Raw genomic sequence first — 12,760 nt, 5'->3', positions numbered from 1 at the left:
ATTCAACTAGTGGTACCCGTGCTACGCACTTTGTGTGCTGCGCATGCGATGTCATTTTGTTGGTTATGTGCTTGTGAAAATGTTGTTTGCACCCCTCCCCCCCCCCCCCCGCACATTATCCCGCATATAATGAATTATATTCTCTTGGTGAAAAATAAAATGTTAACCCTTACACCGGTGCAATTCTGTAACACATGTTACATAGCCACTGGTGAATTAACAGAGAGAAAAATAACAAAAAACAGTCATATAGGTTTTCGCATCAATGGGAGGTAATCGGAACTGACCAAAAAGACTGCGCGACCGCACGCGACTATACAAACAAACAAAATAAAATACAGCAGGTATGACGTTTGCATGAATCCATGATTACGTCTACATGAACAACAGTGATAAAAGTGCGCATCTCTTCCCAGCCGTGCAGCGCTTTGAAAGTTGGAAGCATTAAAATTTAAACGGGTAAAAAGCCATCGTGAAGATACGAAAAAAAGTATGACGTCTAAAATACTTAATGATTCAAACGCATAGTATAACATATGTAATTGACAACATTGTCAACAAAAAATATATACATGGTTCACACACACAATCGAGTGCACACATCCATCCATGCTTATTTAAAGTCATGTACACACACACATACATACATGGCATCAAGCAACACACAATTAAATAACACATAAGGAATATGGAAAACGTATAATGGACATGAACATGGCAAGTAATTTACACCGTTACCTACTATAAAATTGATGATATATATATACCACTCACTTGCTATTCGCCTAAAAGCTTGCGGTGTGCTGTGACACATATAAGAAACCAGAAGAAAAAAGGACTTTACTTTGGCGAAAAGAGCATATGCTGCTTATTTTTGTACATAACTGCTATAACTGTATTTTTTCCGAACACTTACATGTAAAAAACATAGAGATATATCTTACCATTTCACTAAGACAGCCAAAATAACGGTCAAATTAAGGGGAGATCATGATGACGTACATGTCTATGGTTGCACCGGGGGAAAATATTTAGTCGCTGGAACCTATAAGGTATAACACATGTTACATAGCCACTGGTGAATTAACAGAGAGAAAAATAACAAAAAACAGTCATATAGGTTTTTGCATCAATGGGAGGTAATCGGAACTGACCAAAAAGACTGCGCGACCGCACGCGACTATACAAACAAACAAAATAAAATACAGCAGGTATGACGTTTGCATGAATCCATGATTACGTCTACATGAACAACAGTGATAAAAGTGCGCATCTCTTCCCAGCCGTGCAGCGCTTTGAAAGTTGGAAGCATTAAAATTTAAACGGGTAAAAAGCCATCGTGAAGATACGAAAAAAAGTATGACGTCTAAAATACTTAATGATTCAAACGCATAGTATAACATATGTAATTGACAACAGAAAATATATACATGGTTCACACACACAATCGAGTGCACACATCCATCCATGCTTATTTAAAGTCATGTACACACACACACACATACATACATGGCATCAAGCAATACACAATTAAATGACACATATGGAATATGGAAAACGTATAACGGACATGAACATGGTAAGTAATTTACACCGTTATCTACTATAAAATTGATGATATATATATACCACTCACTTGCTATTCGCCTAAAAGCTTGCGGTGTGCTGTGACACATATAAGAAACCAGAAGAAAAAAGGACTTTACTTTGGCGAAAAGAGCATATGCTGCTTATTTTTGTACATAGCTGCTATAACTGTATTTTTTCCGAACACTTACATGTAAAAAACATAGAGATATATCTTACCATTTCACTAAGACAGCCAAAATAACGGTCAAATTAAGGGGAGATCATGATGACGTACATGTCTATGGTTGAACCGGGGGAAAATATTTAGTCGCTGGAACCTATAAGGTTATACGGCGACTTATCAGGTGATAATGTTTCGAACTTATCTTTTAAAAATTAAGTAAACAAATCTATGGAATATTTTGGAGTTCCATTAACAGATAAACAGATCTATCTATCTTCTTATTATTTTAGGTTCGTCTGGGGTAGAGAAATAAAACACACAGCTAGGTTCGTCTGAGGTGCGGTCGCGTAGTGTTTAATGTAGTGTTTAGAAGAAGAACCAATCACAGATCTCTTTCGCCGCGATGTCAAAGTTCAGGTCAAAGTTCACTGTTGTCTGCTCAAATTTGCGAGACAAACCTCTTCAAACTTTGTTCGTGGACAAAATTGGAAGTCGGGACCTAGCGGAATCGATTTCCTGGGTCACGTTGGCATAGCAACCGAAGGAGAAGGCACAAATCCGCGCGGTTTGGTCACAGGAATCGAAAAACCACCGAAAAACCTACCAGTATTATATAGTAGATTTCTTTGTAATTTAATTCGTTTCGAGTTAACACACACTGTTTAATCATTCAGTGTATTTTTTTAATTTTATCATTTTAGTAGCACATTTTTAGTTTGTAAATACGAAGAAAACACATTCCTGGGTTGAACTCTTTTGAGATATTATAGAGTTTTTCAGTCTGGCGTTGACAATGGCATTTTCGGCATGCTGACGGCACAAAAATCCAACCACTAAATAAAAACCACCTACTTATTCGGATAATTTAGAAGCCAACGGAACTCGTGCGACCGGTCTCAAACCATACGAAATACGTGAGAACTGATAGTAGAGATCCACGAACGCACGCACGCACACACACATATATCTACACACACACGGCGCACACACACACAAACACCCACACACACACACACACACATTTGTTTTAAAAAAACTAAGAGAAAAAATCTAAACCCCACATGTGTTGGCTCAAACCAAACACTGGCCGCATTGAGGAAGGCACGACGACATGTGGTCAAAAAGTTAATGGGGTCTGCAGCGCGCATGCCAACATCCGGCACATGTCAACACTTCAGCCCTTTTAACGGCCTTGATCTTCTTCATTTTTTTGCCTTCGTCTCAAATAAAAAGATTTGCTCTCGGTGAACGGATTTGCGGAGCCTTCTGATCTTAGACAAACACAGTAACACAGGCAAAAAGACAGACATCAATACAGACATACAGATGTACACACCGAGCTTCGTATTGGTATTGATTCATAAACGGTAGGCCTACAAGGTAGGGGAGAGTTACTGATATCGTACCACTTAAGGACAAACAGCTCTATAACGCAACCATTTTATGCTAGGCACTTCAAATTGTCCATAAACACTCATCTCCTGTGCCTTCAACGTTCCGTATATTGTTTGCAATGAAAAAAACGCAAACTTGGTTTCAGTACGGATTTTAAAAAATCATCCAAATGGTACGAATTACAAGACCAGTTCTGTAATGCGTACCTGTCAGATCACTTATAACGTACTGGGGGTACGATATTAGTGACCTTGCGGTACAATATCAATAACTCTTGAAGCAGCGTTGAAGCCCATTCCGTTTGCAATGGCTGCCAGACATTTTTTCATGTCCCCTGATGTCCATTTCGAAGGGGAAAGCATTTTTCTGAAACAACTTCAGGCTTCAGACTTCTTAATAAGTACTCCTCAATGGATCCACAGCTTGACTAAATGTAGTAATTTCGCCTTACGCGACTTGTTAATATTTTTTTTATAAAGATTAGTCACATGTGGAGAGGTGTAACGGAATGATGATTCTCATGCTGTCCTCTGGCTAGAAATGAAGTTTTTCAGCTCAAAATGAAGGTGTTCTATTGCAACAGCCCCCCCCCCCCCCCCCCCCAATAAATCAAAAAGTCAAAAGACAGAAAAGCACAACACAAAACAACTGCTAACGTTATTAAAGTATAACTGTTTACGTCAGATGATATATTTATTTCAAAACTGATCCAAAAACAACTCGTAAATTCTGCACTCATTTGGTCACCTGTCAGTTGCTCTGTCTTTTATATCGTTCTTCGTGCAGACCCCTTCTTTAACCACTAACACCCCTCCCCCCCCCCCCCCCACACACACAAAAAAACGGAGATGGGGGATGGTGAAACGAAGAAGGAAAAGACAGAAGATGTTCTCCGTTTGTATTTTCCTCTTTCTTTTTCATCGTTCTTCTTGCATCACCTCCTTCACACACACACACACACACACACACACACACACACACACACACACACACACACACACACCCCACATCCCACATCCCAAACCTTATTCCCGCCGTCCCTGTCCTCCCCCGTTTGCTGTAAAGAAAAAAATATAAAAAAAGGCGAAATTACTACATTTAGTCAAGCTGTGGAACTCACAGAATGAAACTGAACGCACTGCATTTTTTCACAATGACCGTAGTCCGCCGCTAGTGCAAAAGGCAGTGAAAGTGACGAGCCTGTTCAGCGCGGTGGCGGTTGCACTATGCTGCATAGCACGCTTTACTGTACCTCTCTTCGTTTTAACTTTCTGAGCGTGTTTTTAATCCAAACATATCATATCTATATTTTTTTGGAATCAGGAACCGACAAGGAATAAGATGAAATTGTTTTTAAAACGATGTCGGACATTTTATTTTAATCATAATTTTTATATTTTTAATTTTCAGAGCTTGTTCTTAATCCGAATATAACATATGTATATGTTTTTTGAATCAGAACATGATGAAGAATAAAATAAAAGTAATTTTGGATCGTTTTATAAAAAAATAATTTTAATTACAATTTTCAGATTTTTAATGACCAAAGTCATCAATTAATTTTTAAGCCTCCATGCTGAAATGCAATACCGAAGTCCGACCTTTGTCGAAGATTGCTTGGCCAAAATTTCAATCAATTTGATTGAAAAATGAAGGTGTGACAGTGCCGCCTCAACTTTTACAAAAAGCCGGATATGACGTCATAAAAGACATTTATCGAAAAAATGAAAAAAAATTCTGGGGATTTCATACCCAGGAACTCTCATGTAAAATTTCATAAAGATCGGTCCAGTAGTTTAGTCTGAATCGCTCTACACACACACACGCACAGACAGACAGACAGACAGACACACACACACACACACACACACACACACACACACACACACACACACCACGACCCTCGTCTCGATTCCCCCTCTATGTTAAAACATTTAGTCAAAACTTCACTAAATGTAAAAAGAGAAAAAAAAGAAGAGATGATTTTAAAGCCTAGCTGCCCCCACCTTGTGACCAACTGATGTCACACTGGCCTGTGCATGTCTCACAACACAGCGAGCCGCGGTCACCTGCCAGGTTCAATTCTAGACAGTGGAGACAAAACAACACTGGCTTATAGTCACGCTAAACACTGATGCCGTATGGCTTAAAGCCCAAGAAAGAATGAGACAAGGGGATGGTGAAGTTTCGGGGCGTAAGAACAAGAACAAGAACAAAGGGAGGAGGAGAAAGAGAAATCGGAGAGAGAGAGAGAGAGAGAGAGAGAGAGAGAGAGAGAGAGAGAGAGAGAGAGAGAGAGAGAGAGAGACGGACAGACAGACTGATTCAACATCCTCTCAAGAAGAACACTTGGAGGTGTTTCAGCGTGGCAAAACAATAATCTGAATAAGGGCAATTGTGACCAGAAGGTATAAGAGCAACACAACATAACTTACACACACAAAAACAGACGCAATTAAAACAGTAACTGATTAAAAGGTCTTTAAACAGTGCTACAATGACAGTGGTGGAGAGTGAAACAGCAGTCGTACACATCAGGAACTGCTGGGTTTAAAAATGGATTCAAAAATAAGCTGACGTCAACTCTGAAATGGGCGCAAACAGTACTTAACAGACGTCTTTTCTGGACTCAGTCCACTAAAATAGATTTGTTCGAGTAATTAGTTTCGCAGAATATGGCTTCGTGACTGCCTTGTCCTTTGAGGAAGAACAAATCCACAGTTCGCCTCAGGGCACAACCCTGTCCTAACCTACCTTCCAGCTGAGGCAGGGAGGGGGGTGAGTACGGTGCAGACACGGAGGAGACAAGGGAAAACGCCAGATGATCCTTTCACATGGATGTCAAACAAACATAGCGGCTTCCTGACTATATCCATTGGCCAACATCACGACGACGATGCAGCATAGCTTTTCACGCCCCGCTGTTTGCTTGACGACCTTCTGCCCATCGTTCTGTCGGTTTTGCGCCAACATCACTTCCTGTCGTCTGCTCGCGCCCAACTGGAGGGTTTTTTTTGTAGCGGAAAAGTGATTTCCCTTCCTGCCACAACCCTCTCCCTTCCCATCTAGACCTGCGGCTTACTCATATAACTCTTTCTCAGCAGACCCCATCCATCAGCAGGTTAAAACTTCCCCTCGTACCCCCACCTCCTCTCCCCTTGCCCCCCCTACACACTCGCACACACACACACACATACACACAACATTATCTTTTTTGACCCAAAATGTCTGCGCCTGAGTCCTCAATCATCATCTCTCTCAAGAACAATTGTGAAGAGGGAGTTTATATTTGCGGTCTTGCATAAAGCTCATTCTTTGCCCAAACCACTGTCGCTCGCCTCAAACTTAAACCAGTTGTTGCTGGGGAAGCTTTGCATTTTTGTTTTGCCCCAAATTCTATGTTCCTGGGTTCAGAGAACTGTTTGGAGGGAGATTTCTTTTGTGTTCTCCCAACCCTCTTTCCCCCCAAACCTCTAACTGCCTTCCCCTGCGAACGAAGGTCATTGTTTGAGGGAAGCTTTTCCTGGACAAAAACGTTTTAAGTCGAGGGAAGTTATAAAAGCCGTGCAGACTGTACTTGCGGGCTTTTGGGACAGTTCTTCTAATGGGGGCTGGTGTTGGATGCAGTCTGTGAAACAGATGTGTCAGTGAAAGGCTTTACAAGGCAGAGATATTCCACAAACCAACGAAAAACAAGGTGAGCAAAAAACAACCTATGCATTTATTATTTGTCCTATACGTTTCTTTGTTTTCCTAGCTGATGTATCTAATCGAGGTAATTAGCTGGGGTTTTTTCCGATAACTGTAGGCTGTAGTCAAATAAGTCTTCGTATCTTCCTGACGATAACAAGAATACGAACGCAAATGTTCCGCGGACAATAAAAACGATGATTAAAAATCGATGACAACGTGGCGACTATAGTCAGACCACCTTTTCCAAGTCCTTATGATTTACAAATGATATGATCGACCATGATTGCAGTTTTGATACAGAGATCAAATGCTATAAAAGCATCCGTTACGTTGATATCTGTATTAACATGACTTACAAATCTACATTGATATTGTCTGACGATGGTGCAAACGCTGACTAAGCCGCTAAAAGACTTAATTGTTTGTGTTTATTAAACAATTTCACTGTTGCGCACACGTGTACGGACCTTGGTTGTTTTTATTTGACGACAGCATGACCACTGTCATTAAATTTAGCAAACGTCTGATAAAAAAGCTCATTAGTTGCAGTTAAATATGTTAATTATAATCAAAATCTGAGTTTGAAGTCAATGCCAGCTTCAATTGTTTCACTGTATGAGGTTAAATGAACGGCGCGAAGATACTTATTCAGAACACAAAACAACTTTACAAGCCTGGTGGCAGTTGGGTTGAGTGTCTCAATTCAAGGAAGCTACCAAAGTTTACAGACGGAAAGTACCGTGCTGTCAAAATTGTGATTTCGACCGAGAAATCCGTATTCAAGACAAAGCGGGCTAAATTGGAGTTGACATGAAACTAATAAGGAGCACCCAACACCGACCTTCAATAGATTTAAAAAAAAATTCTTTGCATCGATAAAAGTGACTCAATAATGGCACTGCATTATGATCTTTGAAATACAATGCTAAAGTACATTACCCCCGGCTTGCGAAATTCAGTTCACAATTGAAGAATGGCGTTCCAAGTCAAGTTCCCCTGAGAGAACCACATCATCTCGTAATTTCAAAGTGCAAACAATGGCATTTGGGTTTCTCCCTCTGGATAACTTGGCCTTTTGAACATGAAATTCTAAACCCGAATCTGACGACTGCAGAAAAAAACCAGCACGGGGTGCTCCTCATACATGATTTTAGGGCACTAAACTCAAGATTTAAATCACCTTTTTGGTTATAGTATTCATCTGCTAATGAATGGTGTCAATGGTGGTCCTCGTCGAAATTTTAAGCCAAAGAATTAACAGAACCCAAAACAAACGGGATAGATCTTTTCCCACGAAGTTGTCGTCTGCATCACTTCTCAAAAATAGTACAGTGGATTCTGGTTTGGTAATACAAGGTACATAACTCTGGTTAATCTAAATCGTAGTCTCATTCGGATAGGCAATATCTGCAAGACTGCGAGCATGCGCAATTCTGAAAGGGACCGATTCAGAATCGTTGAAAGGGTTTGTCATACTCATTTAGGTACTGAACAGACTGTATGAAAACCAAAAGGTTCTTACTATTCGCGGCAGTCGACCTAGTTGAGTTTTCTCTACGGACTAAAGCAATGATAATATACATTTTTCGGGGGGTCTGTTACTGTCTTTTCCGTTGTTTTAATCTGGATCGATATACGTGGCGCAGAAATAACTTTCTTGGTACATGGTTCTTCAAGTGCGTAGGCAGCACAAGGGTGTAAATTGGCTTTAGAAAAATGATCAGAATGTTTCTCTCTGAAAATCAAATAGCGACGTCACAGTCCCTGACCGCGGCCAGGCCAACTCGTACCACTTGATCACCGCGTGAAACGCTCGATTAATACTACCGAGACATCGACAAGCTTATTTCTGAGTTCTTGCCTTATATTTGTGCTGGACGAACATGAGGCTGTGGTCATATTTGTTTACGCTTTAGTTAGAGAATTGTTCCTTTGTCCATTCCTGAAATATATATCATAATTATATAAACACATGCAGCAGTAATCAAAGCAGAACAATATGTAGGACCTACGCAAAAACCTGCAATCATTCCACGGTATCCCTGACACAATCATTTGAAAATGATTTTGATACCCAAAAAATACATGTACTTTCAAATGCAAACCAAACAAATTCACACAAAAACACTGTTCCCTCTTTCACAATGTCAGGCAAGAACAAATGATGACTGTATGAGAGCACTTCTCTCCGCCTCCTCTCTTACTCTTGTCCCCCCCCCCCCCCCCCAAATACGTATGGTGTGTGTGCGCGCACTCGTATGTGCGCGTAAGTACCTGTTTATATGTCTATAATTATGCTGACTTGCTTTTATTGTATCAGTTTGTCTTAAGTAGTCCATATCTCACTTGTTTTTGTTTCCTTTTCAGGATCGTCGCCCTTGAGGCACCTGTGTTCTAGTGGGAGACAAAGAGCCAAGAAATTCGAGAGAAGGTTCTGGACACATTTATTGCTTTGTTCGGGAAGAAAATCCAGCAACAACGAAACAAAATCAAAAACCGAACACACACACAACACGACAACCCCCCCCCCCCCCCCCCAAAAAAAAAAAAAAAAAAAAAAAACGCTGATAAAAGAAGCAACAATGGGCACGCCCACAACGACGCTCCTCCTCCTCAGCTTCTGTCTGTCAGCCTTGACCATGGCCCAGCAGGTGGAGAACCCGCTGCTGATCCAGGCGGCCAACCACCGCGCTCAGGAGAAGGCCAAGATCGAGCTGCAGCACATCCAGCAGGAGCAGATCCACACCCTCTCCCGCCTCCCCGACAAGGTCCCCCGCCCCAAGCCCCACCACCCCCCTCACAAGCCCCTCCACCCCCAGCACGCGCAGCACGGGGGCCAGAACGGCAAGGGCCAGCGCAGCAACCAGGGTGGGATCCTCAACCGTAATGAGATGCACAAGGGGCGGAGCCACGGCGGTCCTGGCCCCACCCCCTGGACCCGCTGGACCCCCCGGCCCCGCTACCAGAAGAGCCCCTGGGCCAACCACAAGAAGACTGGCGACAACAGTGAGTTCCGCTATACTATGCTATGCTAACTTCTTTTTTGTCTGTCCCCAGAACTAGAATCTGTTTGGGACATAACGTGGTTATATGCTAAGATTGAGCATCCGAATACTCGTACACGCACGCAAGACATACCAAATACCCAAAAATATCAAGCCCCTTTGTTCCATCGGCCCAACATTCCCTAAATTGACCATTCACAGCACTGCCCTAAGACGACCCAGCTGGGACCTCAGCCAACTCCAGGCCTTCTCTTGCCTCTGGCAGCAAACAGTCAGCATTTACTTACCCCCCCCCCCCTCCCCTTTTTGTGGTTTTAAATCTAAGTAATAATTATACAAAATAAAATCTTTAAATTTACATTCACTTCAGGCTTCCTTCTTTAAAGAATCTATTTTTCTCAAATTTGTTCCGCGTCTCTAAAGATGGGGGGGGGGGGGGGGAGCGGGGAGTCCACCATTCTGTCTCATATCATAACTGCTGCATTGTCTGTCCAACACACAGTCTGCGGAGGAAGGCGGTACAGCGCCAGGGACCACATCTGCTGTCAGAACACCCTGCAGAAACGCCAGGGGCTGAGACCGGCCTGCTGCGGAACCCTGTCCTTCGACTTCGTCTTCAGTCTCTGCTGCAACGACAAGCTCACACCAAGGACGGCTGGCAGGCCCTTCTGCTGAGCTGGCTGGCTGGCTTGGATGGATGGATAGGCCTGGTGTTCTGGTTGGGTGGATGGACTGAGGTGCTCGAAGCGAAACCAGGTGTCACCCAACACGGTGGGAACAAGCCGCGGGGTCTGACTAGTTGCAAACACAACACGTCTCAATTTCAACCAATCAGACCCTGCGGCTGCGTACCACCCATTTGGATGGCAACCAGTTTAGTGTCGTGCACCCTCAGTCCAGGGCTGGTGATTTGGTTTGGGTGGATGGGTAGGCTTGGATTATTATAGACTGGATAGGTCCGGTTTAGTAAGGTGGATAGTGTCGCTGTTCGTGTTCAATGTGTTTGTTAAGTAGTCTTAGTTTATTCCGATAGTTTTCGAATTAGCAGCTTAATCCAACTGTCGCCTATCCCAGCACAGTCCCGCTTTCTCGTTCGAAGCAGGAGTCGATTTTTTTTATTTAATTTCGAGCGGTGTGTCATTCCCTGATGTGTAGAATCAACAAACAAACAAACAAACAAACAAACTTAGTTTATACCAGGATCCCCTGTTCAGCGTTGTTCAGTATTAGTTTTGTTTTCTTGTGTTCATGGTGTGTGGGTGTCGTATTTTTGTTTTGCGTCTTTTTGTCAGAATGCTGTGCACCTGGAAAACTACGACAACAACACAATACTGTTAGCTAGGTGTTTTTTTCCTCAATATCTGACGTGTGCAGATTTAACAAGAATGTTGTAGCTGGAATAGTTTTAATAACAAAAAAGAGTTAAATATCAAAGACGTTGCTATGTTTAGTTAGCGCATAGACGTTTCTATTCAATTTGCAAGCATTGTTAAAGCAAATGTACTGCACTAAGAATTAAAGCTCTACATCGTTTGTTTTGGTCAGCCTGCGTTTTTTGATGAATGGAATGGAATGGAATGGAATGATGGCCAGGGGTAAATGGGGTTCTTCGGAAGAGGTTTTCTTTTTGCTAGCAATAATTATCGGTTGATACAGTTACAGTGGAACCCCACACTCACACACCTTTTGTATACCCCCCGTTTTAGACTTTACTCTTGATTTTCCGTTCATATCGTCCGTGATAATTATCCCCATTCAAACTCTCTTCCCCCACCTCCCCCGCCCCCCCCCCCCTACACCCCATTCCCACCCTTTTTATGTAACATTGTGTTTGGTTAGTTTTGTGCGTTCTTACGGAAAAGGGGGCCGCTTCCATTGTTTATGATGCGTTTGAAGTATGTTTACTCGTTCACGCACTCGTTCAAGTTCTGCTGGCGCTGTCGAGTGTTTACTATTACATGCACAATTCGTTTTGTTCAATAATAAAATAAGTCTCATTGTGTGTTACGGTACAAATATCCAAATAATTATGCACTGACTCAGACTGATGACGCAGACTGACGCGAGTATGGGAGAGTACGCAGACAGTGCAGGGGAAATAACCAGTACAAGCTTTCAGTTTATGAAGTCTAAATTAAGTCCCTTGCACCAGAACAGCATGATAGCCTAGTCTTGGGCTAAATACATCTTCCCTCTGTTCAACAACCAAACAAACACACACACACACACACACCGTCACACAAACACACACACACACACACACACACACACACACACACACACACACACACACACACGCAACGTATGTGCACACTCTTTTCAAATAAGATTACTCTACTGAGCCTAGTTTGACTGATCAACATCTTGTTACAATGGTTTATTTGGAATGTCATGAAACAGTATTCAACACATCTATGACATACGAATCTGCGAAAACTAACAAATAAATCATGATACTTCTTACACAAGAATTCCAATAAAGGGGCGCGGCCGACAGTTTGCTTGAAGGGGAGAATAAATGGAAAATGTTACATAATTATGGCTATAACTCTCTCTCTCTCTCTCTCTCTCTCTCTCTCACGTATTGACTGAGTTTAATTCATGTTACACTCTAAACAAAAGTGTTCCACTCCTGAACACCCTTTCTGTAACCACTTCTGAACACCCTTTTAGTAGAACACTTTTGGAACACTTTTGGAACACAAAAAGTGTTCTATACACAAAAAAGTGTTCCAAAAGTGTTCCAAAAGTGTTCCAAAAGTGTTCACATCTGAACACTTTTAAGTGTTCACCCTGCTGTAACCACTTCTGAACACATAAAAGTGTTCAGGTCAACACTTTTAGAACACTTTTGGAACACTTTTGGAACACTTTTAGAACACTTTTAGAACACTTTTGGAACACTTTTAGAACA

At 42.0% G+C, this 12,760-nt stretch overlaps 2 protein-coding genes across 2 annotated transcripts in view; one reads left to right on the top strand and one right to left on the bottom strand.

The window, feature by feature from the left end:
- LOC138964903 (threonine-rich protein-like) overlaps nucleotides 1-8,142 on the bottom strand; it is a 13,990-nt gene extending 5,848 nt beyond the window's left edge. Inside the window, exon 1 of the mRNA XM_070336972.1 lies at nucleotides 8,022-8,142. Coding sequence (XP_070193073.1) covers nucleotides 8,022-8,042 — 21 coding nt within the window. The 5' untranslated portion in view covers nucleotides 8,043-8,142. The remainder of the gene's footprint in view (nucleotides 1-8,021) is intronic.
- On the top strand, nucleotides 6,689-11,379 carry LOC138964904 (uncharacterized). The gene is made up of 3 exons (XM_070336974.1): nucleotides 6,689-6,845; nucleotides 9,209-9,847; nucleotides 10,349-11,379. Exons 2-3 carry the CDS (start codon nucleotides 9,424-9,426, stop codon nucleotides 10,519-10,521), a joined length of 597 nt encoding a protein of 198 aa, XP_070193075.1. The 5' UTR covers nucleotides 6,689-6,845; nucleotides 9,209-9,423; the 3' UTR covers nucleotides 10,522-11,379.
- The last annotated feature ends 1,381 nt before the right edge of the window (nucleotides 11,380-12,760 follow it).

This window comes from Littorina saxatilis, linkage group LG4 (genome assembly GCF_037325665.1).
Source record: "Littorina saxatilis isolate snail1 linkage group LG4, US_GU_Lsax_2.0, whole genome shotgun sequence".
Taxonomy (NCBI): domain Eukaryota; kingdom Metazoa; phylum Mollusca; class Gastropoda; order Littorinimorpha; family Littorinidae; genus Littorina; species Littorina saxatilis.
Note: the sequence above shows the minus strand (reverse complement) of the source record. Positions and strands in the feature narration are given on the sequence as shown.